The sequence below is a fragment of the Pantherophis guttatus genome, chromosome 1 (assembly GCF_059756535.1).
Source record: "Pantherophis guttatus breed Tessera chromosome 1, ASM5975653v1, whole genome shotgun sequence".
NCBI classification, from domain to species: Eukaryota; Metazoa; Chordata; class Lepidosauria; order Squamata; family Colubridae; genus Pantherophis; species Pantherophis guttatus.
In genome coordinates, this window is record NC_142063.1 from 60299293 (window position 1) to 60327178 (window position 27886).

Sequence of the window (27886 nt, forward strand, 5' to 3'; positions counted from 1 at the left end):
TAATGCAAAATTGATTTAAAAGCTTTGTTTGCTCATCATTTTGAAACACTGTTCAAAATGTAAAGACTGAAATTATGCATTTCCATGATCAAGTTTTAAAACCTGTGAGGATGAATATGTCTGTTTTCCAGTAGGCAAGTAGCAAGCTTCTTGTGTGCTTCATCATTCAGTTTTCATTATCCATTGTAGCAACTAACATACTCTTGACTGTAATAGGGCACGTCGGATGGCAATATCCAGAACTTTTTTAAAATTCTCATAAGATTTTGTTATTGGAAGCTGTAAACAGTTAAGGTCTCTCTTTCCGATGGGATATTTTATATGCAGAAACATAACTGAAGGGTCAGGTTCAAAGCCAATGGGTGGAATACTGCGGATGCCAGTTGCAAATACTAAAATATCCTCTAGAGTTACAGATGACTCACCACCTACACCAAGAAATATGAAGATTGTTTTGAAAAAGCCATTGTAGTTAATCAAAATGTCACATTAGTTAAGAAGTTACAGATGAAATGGAATAGCATTTTGACTTCAGGAAATCGTAACTGCAAATATAATGTTAAATAAAAGTGCAAAACAAGCCTTTCTCCACCAATAATGCAACCTGATGTCTTATTTTACAGGTACAAATATATTTCAAAAGTTCCAAATTCTAGAAGTAGGCAATATCCCATTTTCTTACCTTCTGTTTCCTGTAAATAACCCATCCAGAAATCAAGACATCTGGCCTTGTCTGCTCCTGGTAGACACTGAATTGTAAAGAGATCACCAAGAAGTTTTGCTGAGAGTTTCTCGGGTTTGTGACATAATATGCTACAGAATGCATCAGGATTCATTTGTATTTTTTCCAGAACACCAAGTGTTTTCAAACCTTGTCTAAAGCTTTTGGGGAAATGGAGAGAGAGAGAGAGAGATGCAAAGAAAGAAACTGCTATGAGTCTTTAGTGCTTTTTTTTTTTTAAATAAAAAGAATCTTGAGGACACTACCAAATTTATTTCAGATTTTTTATTTTAAAGCAAAAACGTACTAGCTACTCTCTGTTAGCAAGAGGATTTAAAATTATGCTTACTGAAATGATTCCTGTGATTGCTTCAACTAGAAAGGCAAACTCACATTCTTACTCATAGCTTGTATTGATTCTTTATCATTCCACCCATATAATAATAATAATAATAATAATAATAATAATAATAATAATAATAATAATAATAATAATAAACAACTTTATTGTCATTGTATGTGTATACACACTATACACATACAACGAAATTTACTTAACACCCAAAGACCAGGTCCAAATATGTTCCAAATCTATTAAAATCTCTTGAAATATACTAGAAAGCTTCATAACCTTTTGCTTGAACAACTTATGATTGTTGAAACGATCCTCAAATGATTTCCAAGTGTTGAGTTACAGAGCTTTTTTTTTTAACCTACTCCACATTTTACTAAAATTATTAATTTTTTAATACGACTTGATTAAAGAGAAAAAACAATTTGGTGAAAATAACTAAGACATAATGATCAATCATATTTTAATGTACACCCACAGGACATCACATAATATTTTATTGCAAAACAGTTGAAATGATTCTTAATTAGTTAAAAATTCAAAAATGATAGGAATGATTTCCACAGCAAGCAAACCTTTCAAATGGTAAAAGAGTTCTTTTGATGACATGGTGATTCAGAATCTCATTCACCAATATATTCTTATCACGTAGTGCTGTTACAGGTTTCAAACATCCAATAGAAGCAAGATAGTCAGAACAATCACTTATTGCCGATTCTAAGCTGCTCAGTGTTGTGGCAGATTTTATCTATAGAAGAAAATCAAGCATATTTGCACCATTAATGAGCCATTCAAGTTAATATATTCCCTTGGAACAACCTGTTCCGTTCCTCCCACCATACCTCCCCAGGCCTGTCACCACCATAATACTCTGTTTCATCCCATCTCCCCAATGGCAATCCCATCCCCAAATGTAGATCCCCCCAAGTCTCAAGGCCAAAGATTTCCCACTGTCTTCTACAATCATCCCTGGGGAGGGAAGCAAGCTACCCTGAGGCACTTTAACTTCATTAGTTCTGTGTCATAATGATACCCAGTAACCACCTTCCATTCCACCACTAGCATTCACAGGGGATCCCAGTCCTATTGCTCTCACCAATTGGCAGAGAGCTTCCTTTTCATTCATCTCCCGTCAAGTCCTCTTTTGGCTTTACCCAGAGGGGAAATCAGTCCTCAGTCCACACTTGGAAACCAATAGGCCAACAGTCAAATCACATAGCCATCAGACACAGTTAAGAACCCACATTAGGTCTTATCTTGTGGCGATGGAAGCGGCGAAGCGGGATCACTTCACCGCTCTCATTGCATCTGCAGAAAACCACCCAGCGGCCCTGTTTAGAGTGACCCGCTCGCTTCTTAATCAGGGAGCGAGGGAAGACCTCTTACAGGGCAGAGCTGAGGATTTTGTACAGTTTCTGCAAGATAAAATTGCTCAGATCCGGATTGGATTGGACTCTGACTGGGCAGAATCCATCCAGGAGACTGGGGTAAGTCTTGGGAGTAGTATCTGGGTTGAGTTTGACCCTGTTTCCGTCGATGAAGTGGACAGGATTGTGGGTAGACTGGGTGCCTCGACGTGTTTGTTGGATCCGTGTCCCTCTTGGCTTGTTTCGGCTGCCCGGGAGGTGACTGGGGACTGGATCCAGGCAATTGTCAACACTTCCTTGAGGGAGGGGGGTCTTCCCCGCCTCTCTTAAGGAGGCGGTGGTTCGACCCCTCCTCAAGAAGCCTGCCCTGATCTAGACTCACTTAATAACTATCGGCCTGTCTCCAACCTTTGCTTTATAGCGAAGGCTGTTGAGTCCGTGGTGGCACAACAGCTCCCACAGTTCCTGGAGGAAACAGAGTTCCTAGACCCGTAACAATCGGGGTTCCGTGTGGGCACAGCATGGAAACGGCATTGGTCGCTCTGGATGAATGATCTCTGGTGGTCCCAGGATGGAGGTTGTTCCTCCATCCTGGTCCTACTTGACCTCTCAGCGGCTTTCGATACCATCAACCATGGTATCTTACTGCAGAGATTTGGGGGGTTGGGGGTAGGAGGCACTGTCTTACAGTGGTTCTCCTCCTACCCCTCAGGTCGCTTGCAGTTTGTATGGGTGGGGGGGCAGAGGTCCACCCCGAGGCTCCTAACCTGTGGGGTGCCTCAGGGGTTAGTTCTCCCCCCCCTACTCTTTAACATCTATATGAAGCCACTGGGTGAGATCATTCGGGGTGAGGTATCATCAATATGCTGATGATATTCAGTTATACATCTCCACCACGGACCACCCTGGGGATGCCCTTTCCGTGATGTCCCGATGCCTGGAGGCGGTACAGGCCTGGATGGGTAGGAACAGGCTCAGACTCAACCCCTTCAAGACTGAGTGGCTGTGGATGCCGGCACCTCGTGTTCTAGAGGTCCCATCACTTTTGATGGGGGGGAAGTATTTGCTCCCGTTGAAAGGGCCCGCAACTTGGGTGTCCTCCTGGATTCCCGGCTGTCGCTGGAAGACCATCTGACGGCCGTGACCAGGGGGGCTTTCGCACAGGTTCGCCTGGTGTGCCAGTTGCGCCCTTTCCTAGACCGAGAAGCCCTTCTCACAGTCACTCATGCCCTGGTTACTTCTCGCTTGGATTACTGCAACTCCCTCTACATGGGGCTGCCCTTGAGGTGCACCCGGAGGCTCCAGTTGGTCCAGAATGCGGCCACGCCGGTTGTTACAGGAGCTCCGTTACTCCCGCGTAACACCTCTCCTACGTGAGCTGCACTGGTTACCTATAAAGCCCTATATGGCTTAGGTCTGGGATATTTGCAGGACCATCTCCTGCCCACCTCCCACCGTCCTGTCTGCTCACACAGGGGTGCCCTCCTCAGGGTACCGTCGACCAGACAATGTCAGCTGGCGACGTCCAGGGGTAGAGCGTTCTCTGTGGGTGCTCCTGCCCTCTGGAATGAGTTACCCACCGAGCTCCGGACGGCCCCTGATCTCTGCTCCTTCCGTCGAGGCCTAAAGTCTTGGCTGTTTCAACAAATGGGCTGATTCTGATTCTTGGGTTTATTATTTATTTGTCTCTGTTTTAATTGGTTTTTAATTAGGATTTTCCTTTATTATTGTATGTTTTTTAACTTGTGTTCGCCGCCCTGAGTCCGTTGAGAGAAGGGCGGCATATAAATATTTGTAAATAAATGAATGAATGAATGAATGAATGAATGAATGAATGAATGAATGAATGAATGAATGAATAAATAAATAAATAAATAAATAAATAAATAAATAAATAAATAAATAAGATGAAAGCTACTTTGACATGATCTACAGTTGCTTTCTTCCTCCTTGGAGCTACCAGGAGAGTAAGCAAAATGATCTCCATAGTAGAGGAGGTAAACAATAGTCTTCCACTGTACTATAACACCTTTCTGCCACCCTCATATCTCTAAAGACATCAGCATCCATCAGTGATAAACAGATGGTGCAGGAAGGAGCCATGCCCACAACCACTGTTCACAAGTGCAGCTGGTATAACAAATATGGCCAGCAGAACAGAACAAATACAATCCATCCCCCAGTGAGACCGGAACAGGTCCCTGAAGAGCAGACCGAGCTTGTGTGAAAAAAACACCGTCATGTTGAAAAAACTATGGCCAAATCCACAGATGCATCTCAGCTTGGTAGGCAAGACGAGTGCTGCAGAGTGGTTCATCCTGCAATGTGATCCTTCAGTCTGAACAAGTCCAAAAATAGCCCAAGCAGGTCTACAACTTCCACTTAGGTAAATGCCACCTCACTCAAAAACATCCTTCAACACACCACAACACACAATCATGATGACAGCCCCTCTGTGACTCTCTCTCCTCTTTCTTACTGGAAGTTTATATATCCTACTGTCTTAAAGAGCAATTGCTCACCTTCTTAATTGCCTGCAAAACGCCTATATCAGCAACATCTTCTACTGTTGGCTTCACATTTTCTGTGCCATAGACGAGGCAGTGAAACAAGGTTTTAGAAAAGAAGCTAGGAGATGAACCTCCATGAACCAGAGAAATTGCAATCATTTTTCCTGCTTCATAGTATAAGTCATCTTTAAGAGCTGCAAGTACAAATGGTGTATTACACTTACTGAATACAACTGATAGAAACTTGTTTTAATATGAGAAACAGGTTAAACCAAAATCCATTCCATTCCCTACTAGTCAGAACTGAACAAGTTTCTTGGATGAGAAGCAAAACGTTTTCAAACTAAAACTAAAAAAGTCTGGTTGCCTTTTGAAAAACACGTTTGGGACAACCATGTCTTGGATGATTGCGAATCTGCATGGACATTTAGACCAAAACATAGTATTCTTTTTTCTACATCATTAGTTAGAATTAAAAGCCTATTAGGCCAAAAAAATGGCTCTTTCATTTCTTCTGAGAATTAGATATATGATTTGTTTGTGAACTTGGACATTCAGTTTAGAATCTGAGAATGTAATCAACAAGAATAGTATCATTTCTGAAATTTCATTTGTTATATTTATGATTTATAATGATTCTTTTTAATGTGTGCCCTTTGCTTCTTAAAGTTATTACACAGTTCACTAGTATTCTCTGTTGAGTTAGAAATTCTGTTCTGATCCTTAAATACCCCATCAATATATTTCATTCAATAAAACCCATATTAACTATTTAGGCATATATAGGAGGAAGAAAAACAGTTCTGTTTGAGCTCTAACTTCTTTAATTCCTTTTGTTACTGCATACCCCCAAACCATTATAAGAAATGTGTTTTTAAAACCTGGAAACTATCCAGGAAAAAATTGTGATTTAGCATGAGCTGAGGTCAATAGAGGAAATTAAACTACAAGTACAGTAGCCTTGGTTGCTTAATGACTATTTGAAGTTACAAGACACTCAGAAAAAAATATTTACAACCTCTCCTTGAAGATATAACTGCCACCCCACTCCCCGGTGATGTAGTAGTATTTTCGGTGCTTGACAACCTATTTGCAATTATGACTTTAAGTATCCTGTGTTCATGCACAATTGATTACCATTTGCAATCTTCTCTGCTGGCTTCCCCAGAAAGTCAATGGGAAAGCCAGCAGGGAAGATTACAAGCTGCTGCCACCAGTGGAAGGATTTCCCCTCTGTGGGGAACTTCTGTGGGGGCTGGATAAACAATAATCTTTGGGATACAAACTTTCCTCCAGCCCAGCATTAGATTTCTCCCCTCCTGCCAATGGGAAGAACTGAGTTTCTTTCCAGTCTTTCTACTATTCAGAAACATTGTGTCCATTAGCCTCCTAGCCAGAAACTAGCAAGCATTACATTTTTGAACAGTAAAAAGACTCATTCAAGCCTTTCTTACCTTCAAAAACATTTTTTTTTTGCAATTGTTCTGAATGGTACAAAAGAATTTTTAAAATGAGTCACACCAATTCCAGAGTATCGGGAATAATTAAAACAATATGAAATAAGACAGTATTTATCTTAAACTTGAGACAAAACTTACAATAAATTCTGTTTGTTTTGTAGTTAGGCCAAACATCTTAAAATATCACCATTTTAAGATATTCTAACAGTTAATATTAGAATAAAGGCTCCTACCTCTGCCACCATTATTTATGTCTAAACATAGCTAGCAATCAAAGCTGCATCCCCTTCCTGGTGTAAATTCCAAATATTTACCATGTCAAGCTTACCTTGGGAATCAAAGGACAGATTCTTTGAGTGGCCCCCTTCAAATAATGATGAATTCTGAAGATGAAGCATCAGCAATTGAAAAAAATCTTCCTTTGATGAGCAACAGAGATCCACCTCTATTTTATTCCTGCAGTTCATATACTTTACTTCAATAGTGTTAGCAGGATTGAAGTTCCGCTTCTGAAATCCTTTGAGAGCACTCTCCCAGATATTTTGTCTGATGATATTCAATCTTGTTGGTTTGGTATTAATCTGTAATCTTAATTCCCTCAGAATTTTGGAGACTTCTCTTTTCTGCATTCCAAGTTGCCTATATGAATAGCAAAGCATTTATTTCGGAACTTCCGCAATAATTCTGATGTCAGTATTTTATATAAAATTATGTCTAAAATTATTTAATCATAATAATGGCCTAATTTTAGATAGAGAAGCCAAAGGATTATTCTGCATCCTAATCTGAGACATTTATTAAAGTATCTAAAATCACATTTCTATTGAGATAGCAAATGTGGGTTGTGGTATTGGTTGTAACAGAAAGTCTTGAATAGAATTCTGATTATGTAATACTTCTATTAATAGAAGTATATCTCTTTATACCTCTTGAAAATGCACTGGAGAGTAATCTTCTTGGTAGTCACTTCCAAATATTCGTTGGAGTGAAATACTTCACTTCTACAACTAAGATCACTGGATCGTAATCCTGTCTCGTAATGTAAGATCCTGTCTATCTACATGTCCATTTAGATTCAAAGCCTATATCACCAATTTTGAAACAATGTGCAGGATCCTAAAAGCTAAAATTGTATTTATTATTATTTTAAGGTACCCAGTATTAGAAGGCAAACTATTTTTAAAAACCAAACTAGTAGAGCCAGATGAGTCCAACCAAAAATAATGGGAAAGTGTTGCAAGAGAGAGTGGCATTCAATGATAGCTTCCATATACCCTCTCAGTTTTCCTGGGCCCAATTCTGAGGTATGGTTGGAGCATGCTCTCTCTTAAAATATTGAATATTTTTTTATTTGTCAACTTGGTTGATCTCTCTATGAATGGAAGGAATCTTGGGGGATAAAAGAATTCAAAAGCTATTTGCAATATGATCTAAAGAAAAGTTATGCAAAGTACCCAACTCCCCTTGTTTTTTTTAAACTCAGTCATTAAATGCAACTCTGTTAACTTACATTTTTTTAAAAGACAAATTCCTTACTGAAGGACTGATGAAGGCAGATGGGGATAAATATCTGTTATTAGAAGAGGGAAGATCAAGTTGTGAACACGGAGTAAAACCATTGGAGCACACCATCTTTGGGGACCTGAAGGGAAAAAGAACATCCCCAAGAATAACTTAATTTTTACTCAAGTTACAGATTTTTTTTACAAATCAAAAGCTGAAAACACACAAGTTCAAGCATATATATTTAATCTCAAGTTTACTTTGAAGGCAGTTCTTCATAATCCAAATAGTTCTATCTATAATATATGAAGCATTAAAGGCTAGATTTTTTTTTTAAAAAAATGACGTTAAATGAATTATGCTGGTTACATAGAAAAGCTTGTTAATATTGCATAAATGTTTACAGATTCCTTACAGACAAGAGCTCTCAGTTGCTGAGAGAGCAACCTTTCTGATGGCTAAAAAAAGCTGCTTTAAACAATTTCTAAGAGATGCATGGAATTCACCACAAAATGCTTGTTTTTAGCTTACAACATACATTCTGGTTAGTTATAATTTAGCAAAATACAGATATGCAAGAAAATAGCTTGAGCACAAATCTTTGGATGATTTTGATGCAGTACAACCGACAGTGTTGTTTAACTCAAAACTGCAATTTATCTTCTATTATATTCGACAATTTCATGAAATATGGTTTGAATTTAACATTTTTTAGGATTAGTTTCAAATATTTACTATAGATCAGGGGTGTCAAACTCAAGGCCCACGGGCTGGATCTAACCTATGATGTGGTTTGATCCGGTCCATGGGGCTGTCCTGGAAAATGTAACGGGCCGGCCTGCGTCGCTTTGGCCCAGTTTACTGGGGTCGCTTCGGCCTAGTCTACCCAATGCAAAGAAGAAACATTGGGCCAGTGTGGCTTCGCCCAGTTTACCGAATGCGAAGAGGAATTGGGCCAGTGTGGCTTCGGCCTGCTCTACCCAATGCAAAGAGGAAACATGCCAGCAGTTTGGGGAATGGCATCAAGCTGGCCATGCCTGCCAAGTTGGCCATGCCCAGTGAGGGGCATCAAGCTGGCCACGCCTACCCAGCAAGCTACGCATACCCGGCCCCAAGGTCAACCACAACCCTGATGCAGCCCTCAATGAAATTGAGTTTGACACCCCTGCTATAGATTGTCAGTATGAGTGACATAACAGTATAAATTAAGAAAATAAAAGCATCAAGTTCTTGTTATGGTTATGTAGGAAAGTAAAAAGAAATGAATGTGTATGAACTCACTGTAGCACATTTCAGCTTATTTATATCATAGTCAACTTTGATTAGCATAAGTGCAACCTATGGGTAATATTGTTGTTCTTATATTCTTACTTTTGTACACGTTAAGATGATGCACGTGTTTCTATCTATTTTAATCACAACCACCAACCTGTGAAACAAGGTTGGGCTGACAGCCAAAGTCATGTAGCTGGTTGCTATGCCTAGGAGAGGACTAGATAATGATCTCCTAGTTTTTAATCCAGCACTTTAACTACTACATCAAACTGGTCCTCTAAACTTTTTCACATGCTTGTGAGAAGATGGAAATCACATGCCTGATATGGATGCCAAGGTGGGATCCTGGAGACTGTCTAGGGTATTTGGGTGATGGATCTTCCATCAGATTGTCTCCATCTGCTTTTTCTGGCATACTCAAGGAACGCTTTCGCCATTTCTGAGCACTTCCTGTATAACAAAGTAATCAAACGTGGGTTTCCCCCCATAAATTATTAACAGCTTTCAGTTAATTCAAGCTTTACGAGCAGTGGGTTCTTACCATTTGATTTGGCAAGGATGGTCCTACATTCAATGCATTCCCAGTTTAGCTCAAAGCTTGTTAGTGAGGAACACGCCAAATGAGTTCCACTAGAACCACAATATTGACAGCGTTTTATTTCCCATTTGCTAAAAGGAAGGAAAAATGTATTATTAATTATAACATAAACTTTAAATCAGCCAAGCTACATAGGCAGTATCATTCTTTCTGAAAAGGAATTAGATTACACATTTATTGGGATGTAACAAAATACGAGAGTGAAAAACTAATAGCATTTTAAATTATTATAGGCTGCCTTTCTATCAGGAAATGAATGTATTGATACTTAACGCAACTGTTCTACTACATTTTGTTCTGCAATGCACTATTATTGAATAACTGCTAAGAAATAGGCTGACATACATTACAAATAAGAAGAACTGTCACAGAAAAAGCTATAGCAACAAACAATCACAAACCCTTTAGAGTCTAATCTATGGGCAACTCAATCCTACAGATAATCTATGCTGTCATCCTTAAAAGCTTTCTGAAAAAGCCAAATTTTCATCTTTTGACAGAAAGCTGTTAACAATGAAGCTTCAATGGAAAGTGACAAGAAAGCCTTCCCCAGACTTCCCATTAACTTCAAAGGGTACCATATAGATGAAGATCCTTCATCTTTATCTGACTGCAGATAGGCATATACTTAATACTTCTTTTAAAACATAACTTTTTCATAATTATTGATTATAATAAAAAGAATTGTTCAACATTTCAAAGAAACAATGAGTTTGCCAAATACAATAAATTTGATGCGATTAATAAGCTGGTCTAGAAACCAGGAGACTGTGAATTCTAGTCCCATTTTAGGAATGGAAGCCAGCTGGGTGACCTTGGGCCAGTCACTTTTTCTCAGTACAACTCACTTCACCAGGTTGTTATTGTGGAGAAAGTAGGAGGAGGAATAAATATTATATATGTTCCCTGCCTTGATTTTTTAATTCTAATTTTGTGTTTGCTACAGTTGAAAAACTACAAAGATATTAGACATGAATGGTGACAAAGACCGGATATATTACTACCTATCAGGCTCATTGTAGTCTCTTCCATTTTTGCAAAGGCATCTTTTAATATCACAATGTTGGTAACGTTGAAGAAGTTCTTGATAGGCATTCTGTTCTAGTTCCCACGAGGCATCCCTGGAATCATTTAAACATTTATTAGAATGCTTTAATTCTGCAGTTTAGCTTTTCTTGTTAAACAAGCTATAACAGCAAAATACAACATAAAAATGCACTCACATAATATAATAAGATAATACACATTTAAATGTATTAAATGTAATTTAAATCACTTACTTTTCTGGAATATGGATGCCCATTCTTAACATTTCATTCTGAAATTTTTCTTTATTATTACATACAGGACATCTAAAGAAATATACCCCTGCACTGAGAGCTTGACGCTAAATCCAAGAGAAAAATAAAGAATGATCAATAAAACTTATTTACTTCACACAGAAACAACTAAATTACTTTGAAAATTAAGGCATAATATCTGTAAGAACAAATAAATGATGCAGGTATAAAAAATTTCCATTTCCTTTAAATTTTGCAAAAACTAACTACAAGGGATGAATGAAAAGTAATGCCTTCAATGACACCAACAGATGGCGATACTAATGAACTAAAACCTCTAACATGTTCTTTAACATATGTCCTTTCACTTCAATTGGTAGAAGATCGCTGTGAGAAAAGGTTGCCTTAATATTGTTCATTCTTTGAAATGGAAGACTGAATACTCATCAGTGAGCTTTAAGCAACACTCCATGTAATTTCTGACTAAAGTAGTCCCCTCCTGGGACTTTCATTGCAGAATGTGGGGTTTTTATGGTGATGACTGCATTGACATTACTGTGTGCTGCTGAATTAAAAAATAATGGTGAACAGGAAAGATTATCTTTGTGTGATCAGAATGAAGTGGACAATTAAGATAACATGAAAAATGCTACTGAACTGGTTAAAGGCAACTGGCAGATTATTCAAAGGGACACTGCTCTCAAGCTTATCATTTAATTTAGCAGGAACATATGGGTCACGTTACCAATGTATTTCAATATACTGTAGTATCAGAAGGTTGGGCAAGATGAGTTGCAGATTATGGGCAATTTTCAAGAGTTGAAATTTGCCATCAATTGTTGTCATGCTAAGAGAATGAAGGTGATGACTTTTTTTTCATAACATTGTGACAGCCAATGAAACATGGATTTATCCTGATAATCCAGAAATGAAGTATTAGTCCATGGAATATTATCACAAAGCTACACCTGTAGAAAAAAAAATCAAAATCCCAGTTTGGCAGGAGAACATATGGCTGCAGTTTTATGACACAGATTACTTCTAATTTGGCACTGCTTATGAGCTCAAAGTACTTCACTACAATACACAAAATTCTGAAATAACAATTTAACCAGAATTCGGAAGCACAAGAAGAAAATTTTGTTGCATCATGTGAATGGTAGGCCTCATAGCTCATGAGCCACTCAAGAGGCAATTGTGAAGCTGGATGTTACCACCTTACCCTATTTGCCATACAGTTCAGACTTGGCATCATGCGACCTCCATTTTTCCCCAAATTGAAGGAATACTTTTATGGGCATCTGTTTGAGTCAAATGAAGAAATGGAAAGGACTGTCATGACCTGGTTGAAGAGACAAAGTATGGAGTTCTTTCGTGACAGCTTTCAGAAGCTTGTCCATCGTTGGCATAAGGATATAGTGAATGGTGGTGATTATAAATGTAAACGTAGGTAACAAAAGAGCTCATTTCAAAGATTATTTTCCTATTTCATTTATTAAAATATCATCATATGAATTAAAGTTATGGAGATGTAGACATTACTTTTCATTGCAACCTTGTAGATCAAGTTTTTTAAGAGTTTCGTGGACCAAGTCATACATTGATTTCTGTTTCACTTCCAACCTACTCTGAATACAGACATATTTAACAATAACAATTTACAGATTTTGTTTTTAGTAGTAAAAAGGAACTTCTGCTATGTCAATCCAGACATACCTGCAAGCATTCCCTATGAAACCAAGCATTTTTACAGCATGGACTTGTCAAAATGTTGTATGTAGGTCCTTGTTCAACCAACTCCAAACATATTGTACATTGTGATGATCCTTTATAATTAGAAAGACGTTTTTGAGTGGGTCGGTGTTTCCAACAATATGACCTTAAATCAGAGAGGTAGAATTACATAGAATCACATCACTTAAAAAAACTAGAATTGTTACTCAGGTAAATCATGTACTTTAGAAAAAGATATTCTCAGATGAAGCTGTAAGGACCAATTTGCTTTCATATTAACTGAAGTTAATGTGATATTATTAAGTGAAACTTTGCAATTTTAGAAAAAAAATAGTTTCAGTACTTTTGAAATAGTTCTGAAATAATGAAGCAAAATAAACTTACGGAAAAGTTTCTCTGAATTGGAAAAGACATCCTCTCTCTATTCCACAAGGAAAGTGGTAGCTTCGTTTGCATCTGGATGCTATACAACCAATTGAAGCACCTTTTTTCTTACAGATAGCACATTTCTAAAAAAAGGCCATATTAAATAATTGTAACTAAGAAAACTTCACCATAATACTTATAGATCTAATCTAAGATCTTTTGGAAACTTCACACTAATCTGTAATGAATTTAAATATTTTAAATAATTTAAATATTTTTGTCTTTTATTACCATTTATAGAAAAGTTCTATAAAACACTGGTATAGTGAAATCATTCATCACTGATAGTCAAATTTCAACCAATTTTATTTTTTGCCGAAGACAATTTTTAATAAATTATTAAATTCATAAATGTAATATACCTACCTACATTCTAATCTTAATATAAATTGTTTGTTTAATACATTATCAACTCCTATAACTGGCAAACACTCACTATTTCAAATAAACCATTTTTCCCCATTTCATCACCTACAAACAATATTCCTATAAATTCTATTGCCTAGCCAATCCAGAATATCACTGTCTGATGTTTTGTTTTCAAGAATGTGATCCCATAAAATAAAAAGTATTTCCTCTTTTATATTAACCTTTAGTTTGTTATTCCCTCTCAGCCCTAATCAACATCAGGCTTTGCAGCAAACCAGTTGATAAACAAACGCCCATCAAATCACAACTTGGTAACTTGTAGTTAAGTAGGTGAAAGCAATCCCCAAACAAGTAGAGCCGGTAAATGTGCAGAACACTACTGTTGTTGCTATTCTGAACACTTATTTTAATCAATAGATTTTATGAAACTAAGCCACAATACTGAAGTTAAATTAAGTACTTAATGGTTGTTAGTCTGTCTAGCTTAATCTCATCTCAATTTGCTGTTCCCTCTTCAAAATGGGTTCCCAAAAGTATGGCAGATCAGCGTATTACAGCAAGGATACACGCAAGAAGAAAGTGAAGTATACCACTACTTAAATCTTATTCCAACCAGTCTTTCACAATTTTTTTTATCCTGGAGGAACCCTTGAAATAATTTTCAGGCCTCTCAGAACTTCTACACGAAAATTACAAAAAATATAAACATTTCACAATAAAATTCTCCTCTAATCTACGTTTCACCATCTTCATAACCTTAGCAAAGCAGAGGTTGACAACAGAGCCATAGCACTAAACATTCCCATTGCATTGTGTGGCATGCAACATTTAATTTTTAAAAAAAATAAAATTATCATCTTTCTTAACCCAGTTAAGAAAGGCTGTTCTAAACCTTTGTATGAAAGTTCATTTTGCAGGAAACTATAAATCTGCTTTGGACATATCTAAGGCAAAGAAGTGATTAATTCAGTTGGTTCAAAAGTAATACTGTTCTAGTTGTATAGCTGAGAACAAAATATTCCTTTTTTCTTTTTCAACCAAAATAGCTTAATTACATCTGTTACTGCTAATGTGAGCTTAGGATATATTTAAATTTATGAATATTTATAACTCCTTGGAACAGATTCATTATTCAAAATCTCTTACCAATCTTGCAGCTCGATTAATTTCTTTTTGGATATCTTCAGGTAAAAAACCATAAAAGCCTTCTTCATCTTCACCTCTCTGCCAAATCCCACTTGACATTAACTATAATAAATTTAATGATGAATTAAATCAAGTGACATTCCAGACATATCTGCATTAACTTTTCACCATAAGAAAGCATGTAATTTAATCATTACTGAGGTTTACCTGCAGTATAATTATATGTGATTTTCAGCAAATTATTGAATCATGTTTGCAATATATTTGTCCTCGCAAATATGGCAATAAAAGTTGCCATTTATTCAGCACAGGTAGTCCCCACTTAGCAACTGCAATTGGGAGCCTCAAATATGTATCAGTTATAAACTGAAAAGTCATGTGACTTACTATATCAGTTTCCACTCTGGTTGTTAACAAATCGCCACAAGTAGTTAAGTGCAATGTCACATGACTGCAACTCCTGCTTGTCTTCCCCATTTACTTTGCTTGTCAGAAATCGACTGTGAAAGTCGTAAATGGCAATTATGTGACCATGGGATGCTGTGACTGTTGCAGATGCCTGAATCATGATCATCTGACCATGGGGACATATAGAAGCTGTAGCTTTGAGGATTGTTTGTACTGTAAATCTCCTTGTCCAGTACCATTGTAGGTTCAAATGGTCACTGAATGAATGGCCAGTAAGCGAGGACTACCAGTACACCTTTTTGTATTTGGTCCACATTTCCCAGCCAACCAAAAAAATATAAAGGATTAGAACATGTTCAGATAGTTATGGCAATACTTGCTTCTAAGGAAATACAGACATGATTTGATAACAATTCCCACTGTTTGCAAAGAGGTTCACTATCAATTGTAAAGCTAGCATTGCAACTTTATTGTATAAAATGATATGCAGATCTTTTGCCACTTTCTAGTGGGATAGTTTTGAATTTTTAGTGTGGCATAATTTTAATTTTGTAATTGCTTTCTATTTAACTTTTTTATGTTCTGTAAGCTACCCAGTCACCCCATTGGGAAGATGGCCTGCATATAAATAAACAAATAAAAGATCTTTGGTAATTCTTCATCCTAAAAATAAGTTTAAGTTTTCTCTGCTTCAGCACAGTATTTGTTGCCGAGAATCTTTGCATGGTTCTGTTCTCTCATTCGCAATGAATTCAGAATACACCTGCATCCTTTTTGACCTTTCACATGGCACATTTGCACATGGAGCTTTGGCATTATTCCTGTAGTGGGGTTGTACCCCTTTGTTCCCAGGCTCAAGTTTGTTGTGTCATTCCCTTACCTCTTCTTTAAGGCACATTTTCTTTTGTCTGAGGATATCTCTTCAGCCAGGAATAACCTGTATTCAGGTAACAATGTGGATTGCCTAATACTATGTATGGCCAGTAATTGGCTGAATGTGAATAGCAACCTTAAACTGAATTCAGAGAAAACAGAGGTGCCTATTGTGAAGGGTGACATTTCTCAACAAAAGTGGCAGATGATCCATGTTTTTAATGATATTAAAAACAATTCTCCATTGTCAGAAAGACTGTGGATAGTTTGAGAGTATTTCAAGATTCACATTTCTCTTGAATTTCCTAGATTGAAACAAGGAACAACCAAACATTACATCAAGGTTATGCACGTACCTGTACTCCTTTTAGTTACCAATTTGAAAGGAAATTGAACTCAACACATATTTATGATTCAATTTTGTTACATAGACATATATTATAACCCAGATATCATAAGAGCAGCCTGTAAATTATCTAACTTTCCAACAGACTCCCAAAATTCTTTGGGGGCAGCAAGAAGTACTTACCACACAGTAATAATGAACAGTGAGATTACAGTCTTCATAGGTCCTTTTTTCCCCATATTTTTCAGGACAGTCATCAGCCCGTTGACAGAATTCACAGGCTAAAAGATAAAAATGTTATGTGGACACTATGAAATTCTACTGGTATTTGGACATTTGTTTATTTGTTTGTTTATTTGTTTATTTATTTATTTATTTATTTATTTATTTATTTATTATATTTCTATACCGCCTTTCTCCCGTAGGACTCAAGGCGGTGTACAGTCAAGAAACATATAGACACACAAACATCATAAAATTGCTAATTAAAATTGTTACTTAGTTTGGTCAATTAAATAAAACCCAGAATTAGATAACATTTAAAAAATAATTTGCCTGTTTGTATGTTTAGCCCTGCCTGTTGGAACATCAGGGTCTTGAGGGCACGGCGGAAAGCACGGAGATCAGGGATATTCCGTATCTCCGGGGGCTGTTCATTCCAAAGGGTTGGAGCCCCCACAGAGAAGGCCCTCCCCCTGGGAGTCGCCAGTCGACATAATTTGACTGACGGTACCCTGAGTAGTCCCTCCCTGTGAGAACGAACTGGTCGGTGGGATATATAACAAGGTAATCAGAACATCATGCAATAGTTTAGCATATTTTACAGATTTCTCTGAACTATTAAGACAAGTAAATTGTAGTAATTACAACCCCAGAAATTACTTCTGACTGCATTCATAAACAAGGCCACTTGGAAATTTAGCAAATTTATATGGTTGCATATATTAACCAAGTAACACCAGGTAGTCAACAAAACACGAATAATGAAATAAAAAATAGAATAAGCATCAATCTATTTAAAATAGTTGAGACTCCTCACAGATTCTCTATAAAGAATCTCAAGTATTTTCTGTCAGTATACCAAGATACACATATTAGGCTCTAGAAGAAAGTTGATTCAATGGATGATGGAAAAGCTTTCTGGAAGGCATGTTTCCCATGACACTGTTTCACAGAAGGTATATGGAACGTGCCCACCATATAGATGGTGTGCTGTGATGGGCTGAACCACTGGAGACAGGCAGGCCCTCAAGTTCTTGGTTCTATACCATATATGGCTTTGAAAGTGACAAGACACCTTGAATTATACCTAGAAATTTACCAGAAGCCAGTGCAGCTCATGTAGCTGTTCTCCACTGCTACCAAATGAATTCAAGGTCAGCCCTATACAGAGTGGATTGCAATAATTCATCAGGCAATGGCTCAGGCCTCAATGACTATGAACAGTGCCTCCAGATCTAGAAATGGATGTAACTAGGGTACAAAATGGTTTTGTGCAAGGGGCCTCCTGGGCATAGCTGCCATCTGCTCCAGAGAGATCTGTGGCTCCAGCAGGACTCTCAGGCTGCACATCCACTCTGTCTGTGGGCATGCTATTCCATACAAACAATAGAAGATGTCCAGCTGAAGGGAGCTCTTGAACCTCCTGCCATTTAGTCTTGCTAGAACTGAGGAAAAAAAACACCCTCTTCTTCCCCATCCAGATCTTTCAAATAAGTCTACCACTGTCTTAACAGCCTTCTCAAGAAAGAACAGCTTGGAGAACTACCAGGACTGTATATCTTTGATCAAGAACAAGACATAGTTACTGATCTGGAGAACTTAGTATTAAACTTTATTAATCCAATTAGAATTCAAAACATTAACACTGCAGTGTTTGTATAGTCATTAAAAATGCAATGATTAGTAATAATTACTACTGTGCTTGATTGTAAAAACACCCCAAAGCACATGTTTAAATTATATCAGTTCTTTTGTCACCAAGGTTACTAAGTACAGGAAAGGACAGAAAGAGTTTAGTGTTCTCCAATCTAGGAACCATATAATTTCCATAAATCCCAACCAGCATGGCTATTGCAGACTAATTGAAGGCACCAGGCTAGAAGTGACATTAATTAAATCAAACATAAATAGTTAAAAACACTTACATAGATTCTGGAAGCATCCAATAATGTTCTTACTCATTCTAGTGTTCTCCATTCAACTAAGTCATATGAGAGAAAAAAAATCAGTTGCTATGTGATATTAAACTTTTAGTCTTTGAATTATCTAAACCTCTACAGTTTCAATTAAAAACAAACTATATGGTAAGAAAAATAAAGAATTGCTCAATATATCTATCTATCTATCTATCTATCTATCTATCTATCTATCTATCTATCTATCTATATCAACTGCAACATGAAATGTGGCTTTGCTTTTGATCAGTAACTTATAGAACTTTTTCATTACAACTAATTATTTATAGCAACAGTACAATTTAGCATAAACCTGAAAGTCAGAAATGCAAATACAGTCTGTTTTTGGTTACACAAAATTACCTGGAAAAAAAAATAAGGTATTCTTTGCTGTTCTTTTGTCTCTGCAAATTTGTGGACAGTCCTGCATTCAGTCTTCATCCAGATAAGAAAGATGATGAGGAGCAAAAGAAGAAAAAGACAGAGCAAACAAGAAAGGGAAGGAGGGGTAGGGGAGGGGAGTAGAGTAGAGGGGAGTTAAATGTTTTATATCAAATGAACAAGCAAGGAGGCAAATGAGACAATAGATCATAAAGGCTAATTAGGTCACAAAGGTATTTCTCTGAGGTATTACAGTTGTCATCCAACCATTCAAGTTAGGGATCTCATAAGTCAATAGGTTATATAAAGCAAAGTAGCAAACCCTATTGGAATATAATACTAAGTGTCAAATCCAAACTACACTTTTAAAAGGACCCAAAGAACTGGAAAATAATTAAGTGAATAAAGGAAAATTTACAAAATTATGAAGTTAAATTATATTATTCTGCAGAATAATATAATTTTCCCTAGTGATGTTAACTTATGCTACATTTTGTGCTATGTGTTTGGAGATAGAGTTTTTAAATAAAACAATTTATTCTTGTCAACTGAAAATAAAATAAATGAATTTGCAGTAGTATCTTTTATCACCTCAAATACTTTAATGTGAGAAAATAAGACAACTTCTATTGGTTGAGGAATATAATATACATGCAACAACTTCAATATTTGTATAGGGAACACATGTAAGGTTCTTATCTTGGTTAAAACTGTAAATCAGATGGAATCTGTATTCTTCTTGAAAACAGGAATGCAGAGGTGTCTACAGAAGCAGGCAAAAGCCCTATCTCAGTATTTCAAATAATTTCCAGTCCCATATTTGAGAGTTATCCCCCAATTCCCAGAGCACCTTTTCTAGAAATACAGAAGAAAAAAAAATTATAACCCCCCTCCCACACTTTCAAAATAAGTGTCCTGTTACTAGTCAGTATTCCAGTAATAAAAAATAACATAATTGGTGTTTGAGAAAAATAATAAACCATTGATTTTCCCATGATTATTTTGAATACAGTACTAATGCAGTATTGATGAACATGCAATTTGTATTTAGTTTATAAATCTTTCAAAGAAAATAAGAGGCTTTGGAAAGTTAATTAGTGGGTCTATACAATAAGTTAATAAGCAAGAATGAACAAATTTTAAAAGTTTGCATACACACACACACAGAGATGAATTCTAGGATTTTTCCTTTTTGTTCATTCATGAGTCTGGTCTGCTTTTTTGCATACATTACAGAAAAAGGTACATATTTCATTTATTTATGATCTCCAAGGCAAATCTTCAGCTCAATAATAACTGACTGTGACTTTTCAAAGTACTCACAAAATTTAAAGCTGTTTTCCTATAAGCTTGTGTAAATGATAGGGGTCTTGTGTTCTCCGCCTTGACTGAATCTGATCACCAATCTTGCTCCATCTGCACTCTTTAAGGATTAGAAAAACACAATGATTATTTATCTGAAAATAATATTCTTTATTAGTAGTAAAAATCTTATAAAGTAAAATGTTAGTACCCCTATGAATCAAAAATAATAACTCAAAAGAATCTGATTCTACGGTATATGTCAGCCTTCTACCACCTGAACATTCTTCAGATGTTCGGACATCTATTTTTATAATTCTTAGCAGTTACCAAGGTGGTTGGAAATTTTAGAAGTCCATACACAATTAAAGTTATTCTATGGTGTTTTTAACTGCTGTTAGTTGCCTGGTCCCTACAAGCCCTACTATGCTGCCTCATCATGATGGTGGGTGTTCCTGGCAAAAATCTGTGAAGAACATATATTCTCAGTTTGATGACCCAAGGTGTAGAGATTATCCCAGCTATCCAGCAAAAGCAAACAGGTACCTGTGCTAAGCATTAACAAAATAGGAAGATGTTGGATGCAGATTATCACTTTAGCAGCAATGGCAAAGGCATTATTCATACTGTGAGAGAAGGCAATGGCAAACTATTCTTATATTTTTACTAAACATCACATGGATAGAAAATGATTGACAATTCACGGAGAAAATCTATATGGTTGCTAAGAGTCAACAACTTCTTGATGGAATATATTCAATCAATCAATTGTCCAGTCACATATTTGAGATGGGCAGTCATATAAGTTGAAATATAAACAAATAAATTTGATGGCTTCATTTCATAAAACCGCAGCTGGTATGTATAAGGCCAACTTGATGTATTTATTACATTAAATATATTTCATTGGTGAGAAAAGGGTTTGGACAGCCCATTCTGAAGAACTAAGGAATTATCCAGTGAAATATGCTTGGCCACACACTAAACCAACTTCAGATTAGAAAAAGAAGAATTTCATTCCAATAGCAAATAAACAGAATATTAAATAATACATGTCTGCACAATTCAAGTATTTAACTATTTCTTCTTTGGTGGATGATTTCAAATTACAAGTAACCTTACTTCTTCTGGTGCCTCTAAAGAGATTCTTTTCCCAGTAAGGTCCTCTGGTATTCAGGGTAGACAAGTTCCAAGTACTTGAACAGTGATATCATCTGTACAGATAGAATTCCCTGGAATTTTAACTCATTTGGGACTATCATGGAGTGTAGAAGTTACCATACACTCTTAATTATTTTTAATCACCTCTCTCAAAGAAGAAATTTGTAGGATACTGTTACACTATGATCTTCCACATTTCTATGTGCAGAGATATGGAAAACTGAATTATCCACTGGCAAATGTGATTTCTGTATTAGGGCTATAATGATAGAAACAGGCACAATAGTGCTTTTAACATGAGCAAAACTTCATCGAAGTGTTAAAGTGACCATATCCTTTGCACGCCTCATGTTCTTGTTTCAAAAGCTGACCATAGTTGCTTCCAATGCTGTACACACAGACTAACCAGGAAGCCTTACCAATCCTTATCATGCCAATGTGCTTTACAAAGCATCTTTCTGGAACCTTTTGCACATATACTGCAAGTTCAATTTACCTGACCTCAATTGATGGATTTTACATGGGAAGAAATGTTCCACAAAGATTAATTACATTTAAACAAATTACATTCAAACAAATTATAAATGTAATATCATTTATAAAATATCATTTATAAAAAAATCATTTGATATTTTATAAATATCATTTATAAAAAAAATCTAAAATTGTGCAAATGAAACAAATTATTGCAACTAACCTACTTTTCAATTAAATAATCATCTGGAAATAATGGCATCGAATTAATTTACTAAAATGAAGTTAAGATAGTACTTTACTTCCACTAAATTCTTGGAATCCAGGTAAATGGCAGCTTGAATTTGGCTAAGAAAAATGAATATTTCCAGATTTGATAAATAAATCAGACAGCAATTTTTGAAAGGTGGATTTCCTTTTTTTATTTTGTATATTAAATACCTTAATATTTGACACCTGTCTTCTCAATTCATGCTTTAATTACATTCTAAATGAAATATTGTTATAGCATCAAATAAAGCAAAACACCTGCTTGTTGCAGCTGTAACAGTATCAAGAAAATAAAGCTGTACATTATAATCATAAAAATCAAAAAGACAATCTACGGTAGTGAACATAAGTGGCATTAAAAATCAAGTTTACACTGCCGTGAACAAAACATTTCCAAGTTACTCAATTTTAAATAAAACTATTTGTAACAAACAAAACAAGAGAATTTTAGATGCATGTTTTCCATTACATTAAGGAGCAACAAAGTGTGTGTTCAGCAGCTTTCACAAATGCCATCTCAGTTCACAGTATGTGCTTTGCATTTAAATAAGAAAGGGTCTTAAGTTCATATTGTAGCTCTGACAGGCTAATGTTACCTTTTTATCTTTCAGCAAAAAGCTTTGGGGAGGTGAACAGCAGCGTCCAAGAAAAAAATATCCGGAATATACAGTACTATGTTCTGCAAGTTAGAAAATATCTAATTTTTGAACTTAGAAAGTACCAAAATATTTCATCCTAATGCTCAACTTCATTCAGAATTAAATCCCACTTAACACTGGATATTTCCTAACAATTAGTAATTTGGATTCAGAGTTCTAGCTTCGAGACGGTGTTTTTCTGTTCAATTGTGTCCAATTCTTAGGGACTGCCTGGGCAAGTGCCTGATGTTCTCTTGGCAAGGTTTTTTTAGAAATGGTTTGCCATTGCCACTTTCCTACAGCTGACAGAAAGTGACTGGCCCAAGGTCACCCAGCTGGCTTCATGCCTAAAGCAGAACTAGAACTCACATTCTCCTGTTTTCTAATCTGGCTCTCAGAGAGTGTTTTAGCTATGTCTAAAACATAGTAACAGAACTTCTGCTATCAAGAAAAATGGATGTTACCTTATCAGATAATGAAATGTTGGCCAGCAAATAACCAAGCTCAGAGAGCACCAAGGACTGCACAGTTCAACCCTGAGCTACATATACTGTATATTCTCTTTTATTTAAACATAGAATTTGTTTAAGTTTTGGTAAATAAACTGGAAGGATAAAACACAAACCATGATTTACAGACAACAGTTATGTTCAGATAAAATACTGAATTAAAACCAAAGTTCAGTCTTGATTATCACATGTAAATCTGCAGTGTCAAGCACATAGTTTTGATGGTATAACATATTATACATCATATTTTCAACACCCCTGTATATGATTGCCATAAAAAAACCACAAACTCCTCCTTAAAGATTTTTAGGAGAACTAAAAACTAGATTAATATTCTGTGTAGTTTTATGGGGCAAAACCTATACTGGCAAATTATGCACAGATTTTATTGATTTATTTATTTTTTATACTGCCCTTCACCCAAAGGACTCAGGGCGGTGAACAGTCAGAATAATATACATATAATGTGAAACAAAAATAATTTAAATTAAACCGATTTGGCTCATCAATTAAGATCCTCAGCGTAGAATTTAGATAAACTGAAAATTTATGCCAGTCCGGCTTGGTGAAATAGAAAGGTCTTCAAGACACGATGGAAAGTATGGAGATCTTCATATCTAAAAAGGCTGTTGTAGAGTTGAAAAAAAAAAAGATGTTGTCCTTTTTCTCTGACAAAAGCAATCAAAATGAAAGAACCTGGAGCAATTTCCAGGGAATAATTATAATTTTAATTGACCAAAAATAATAATTACTTAGTATATTGTAGAAAAAGTAGGCAAAACAAGTAACATCAGGGTGGATAAAAATCAATGTTTTTTTTAAAAAATCAAAAAAATCAGATTTTTTAAATTTAAATCGGATTTTTTTTAATTTAAATCAGATTTTTTTTTATTGAATTTATTTTAATAAAAAACTTTTGGGCTAAAAATCTATCGTAAGATAGTTTTCTATTTAAGATACATAAATAATTTAGTTTATTCAGCATGAAATGGAGCTTAGTTATGTAGCATGAGGCTGTATATTCTGCAACACTGGGACTATCAGTGAGTCAACAGTGGGTCAAAGGAGTAGCAGAGATGACGGCTGCTCTTTAAAAATTATGATTTAAATCGAGTTGATTTAAATCAAGCCTTTTTACTAGTGATTTAAATCATGATTTAAATTGTGATTTAAATCAAATCGATTTAAATCAAATCCACCCTGAGTAACATACAGAAAATAAAAGTTTTTCTCCATTCCTGATATAAAATTACTACTGTACCATGTAACGTGTTAGACCAAGTAATCATGCTATCAACTATAAAAATTCAAAATCATGGGGATGACATATTACTTCTATGATCCAAAGCAGTGTGCTATATAATATCCAATACTGAGGAACATAAATGGCAGAATATCAGTGTGTTTATGCTCTACATAGGAGTTTGGCTTAGTGTTGATCATTGTAGGAAGAGTGTCTTATATTTAGACAAACTTTTCTGCTGTGTTATAGCATTTATATACTTGACAATGAAAAATGTTAGGAAATGTTGCAAATGTCATCTCCTTTCTACGTACAAATGGTATGAGATGATTATCCTATTCTCAGAATGGCTTTTTTTTACCATAGGATGATTTGCTTTTACTACCTGGGTAGCAGTCAAATATGCAAAATACTGGAGTGGCCCAGCTAGATCAGACAACCAATTAAATAGCAATCTGTTTCCTATACTGTAAGATTAGATGCCCAAAAGTTCACAAGTAGAATACTTTTTTGACAGAACCATCATATAGCACTATTAGCTCTCAGAAACACAACAGTCAATCCACTTTTGTCATTCCTCCTAAAATGGCAACTTGCTTTAAAATAAGTCTTTTGCAATTACTCTGCCCTTTGTCCCATTTTCCTAACCTAACTGAAGACCATGTCTTTGAGAAAAATATTTTAGGCTACTATAAAAAAAAAAACCCTACAATACAAATTCTTACTTGTTTACAAAAATAATTCAAAAATGTAACTGAAACAAGTCAAATGGTAATGACTGCAGGAATCTATCTTGAAATTCTTTCAAGAAATCCAAAGAACTATTTTAATATATTGTACAATAAAACAGGAGAGGGAAAGCCTTTTCCTAGTATTAAGATGCCTCCACACAAGTTCAATACCACAGATGTCAACATTCAGACAAATGCAAGAAATTGCCCTAATTATGGAACATGTTTTCAAGCTTCTATGCCTGAGTCAAAATGTAGCTAAAGGGACTGTTTTTCTCTGTGCGGAAGTGGTTGGGAGAGAGAATTAGGGAAAAGACCCTGGTTGCTATAGGGAAAGGATACCACTGCTATCGGGAGGCAGAGAAAGTCCTGGGAAGATTTGTGGGAAGGTAGACAAGCTAAAATACGCTGCATTTGAGTATTAGCAAAAGCTCTGTGGAGAGAGGAAAATAATGAGCAACTGGATGGGATATGCAGTGCTTGGAGTAAGTGAACCTCTTCCCTCCCTTTAGTTACCTAAAGATTAAACATACCAAGGAGTATCAATTGTCCAGAGATGACAATGCTACTATAGGGGTACACAATTTGCTTAAGGAGCAGCCAACAGATACAAAGGTGTTCATGATGGTTGCCAACCTTTTTTTTTTTTGTTCAGATCCAAATACTGTGCATCACTACTTCCAGTCCAACTTTTGTATTGACCAAAAACACTGCTATCTGGCTTTAATTTCAGCTTTTTCATTCTCATCTATTATCTAACTTAATATTCAAAACTGTCAATTGTTTTTGGATTTTAGTGACACATTCAAGGTATTTATTTGCATAGCTGTCCACTAGCATATGATTCTGGCCTAATAAACAATTAAAATACAAGATAAATATTCAAATAATCCAATAATTAAACTAGTTAAAAACTAAAATAACACCTCACTCCAAAGCTGAATCACCACCCAACCCTACCAGATAGCATAGAACCTATATTACGGCAGATTGTTACAAAATGTCCCAGTAGTGCAGATAATCTATTAAGAGAGTTTTAAATAGGTAAAGCAGGGAAAGAAAGACTGTCACAAATGAGAAATTAAGTGGAAATTAGGAACAATGACCTTAACGAAGCCTGCAAAATTATTAACCTGAATATTACTTTGGAAAAGCCTCGCCGCGTGTCTCTCTTTTCACAAAGAAATCCCAATTTACGTCACCCTTGCAAGTAAGAAGGGAAAGAAATACACCCTATTTCTGCAATTCTCACACGAGTTACTTGGGAAAGCAGGACCGATTTGAACAACTCGCGAGTAAACAACTGCCCAAAGAGGCAAAAGGAAAAAAAGAAAAAGAAAAAAGGCGGTGGGACGGGGAATCTCGCTTACCCATAAAAATTCTCAGCCTTTGGCTTCGCCGCAACAAAATAGTAAACCCTCAAATCCGGGATTTCGTCTTTTAAGCCGATCGAGCCTCAACAAACTGCAGCCCTTTTTTCCTCCATTTCTCCTTTTGTATTGTTTTACTCCTAATATTCACCTTTCGGGGAATATATCCCGCCGAGTTTGACGGACTTACTCCATAGACTGCAGTTCCCTAATTTAGCATAACCAGGGAAAGTAGCCAAGGAGTCGCGCACAGCAGCTCCACCGAAGCCACGACGGACAATTCGGAGTGCAAAGAAGCGCCGCACAATAAAATAAATCAAGCAATCCCTACGCAGAAAAACCCTTCACCCTCTCTGTGCCCTAGTCCGTTCGCCCGAGCCGCCCAGTCGCAGAACCTTCTCCCAACGCACAGCCCGATCTGCAAGCCTCACCTCCAAGACGCGTAACACGCCCACGTCCGCTCGAAAATAACCGCCGCGCTATTCAAACTCCGACATCCGCTTGCGTCAACAAATAGAGGCACGAATGGAAGAAAAGAGCCCCGCCCCCTTTCTCCGTTGTAAACTACATCCATGGAACCGATGTTCTACTGCGCTGGTCTGAATAGAATTCTTCGAGCGGAGGGAGGGGCTGGTGGTGAGGAATTCTTTGATTGGATGATTGGCTGCTTATTGGCTAACTATGTCGGGAGGGGGAAAGAGGCTGGGCTAATTTTCCGTCTCTCTTCATTCAGTTTTTCGGGGAGGGGTGGAATTTTTTAGCCATGTGAATTTGTCAGCCGGGGAAACCAGTGGGTCTTGCCGGACTTTGAGCCTTGCCTCCACAAAGGAACAGTTCTCAGTATGCGAAGTTGGCAGAATCGTCCGTGATTCAAATCCTCATCGCTCCGGGACCTTTAAATAAGTAACCCTCAACACAATGCATAAAATAGAATGAGCTGGAAGGAACCTTGGAGGTCTTCTAGCCCAGCCCCCTGCTCAAGTAGGAGAACTTATACCGTATAGAACACGTTTACTTGGGAGTAGCCTCCTTGTGTGAACCCAGTCCATGTTTGTTGGAAGGGGTGCATAGATTGTAAGGGTTTATTCAGCGAAGTCCTGTCTCCCCAGCCACTCGTAAAAAAAACCCCACTGATTTTAGTGAGGCTTATTTTAAATAGCAAAGAATTGCAGCCTTCCATTATAACCCTGAATCTTTATGCCAGTTTTATCAACATTTATTTGCGTCCTACCTTTTATTATTTTTACAAATAATAAACGTTG

At 36.5% G+C, this 27886-nt stretch overlaps 1 protein-coding gene across 7 annotated transcripts; it reads right to left on the reverse strand.

Moving 5' to 3' along the window:
* Positions 1 to 27175, reverse strand: G2E3 (G2/M-phase specific E3 ubiquitin protein ligase). Of its 7 annotated transcripts, none has more exons than XM_034417956.3 (18): positions 27056 to 27175; positions 20250 to 20349; positions 18909 to 18980; positions 18516 to 18571; positions 16552 to 16649; positions 14742 to 14843; positions 13185 to 13309; positions 12783 to 12945; positions 11067 to 11173; positions 10791 to 10907; positions 9730 to 9857; positions 9509 to 9638; positions 7921 to 8052; positions 6739 to 7049; positions 4963 to 5144; positions 1649 to 1821; positions 683 to 882; positions 1 to 428 (listed from the first exon to the last, which is right to left on the reverse strand). In XM_034417956.3, exons 4-18 carry the CDS (start codon positions 18565 to 18567, stop codon positions 193 to 195), a joined length of 2256 nt encoding a protein of 751 aa, XP_034273847.2. In that variant the 5' UTR covers positions 18568 to 18571; positions 18909 to 18980; positions 20250 to 20349; positions 27056 to 27175; the 3' UTR covers positions 1 to 192. The 7 variants fall into 7 exon arrangements, with proteins under 7 accessions (XP_034273847.2, XP_034273844.2, XP_087731212.1 ...); XM_034417953.3 differs by having other exon boundaries at positions 26625 to 27083; XM_087875086.1 differs by having other exon boundaries at positions 18909 to 19781; positions 26625 to 27064.
* Positions 27176 to 27886: the final 711 nt, after the last annotated feature.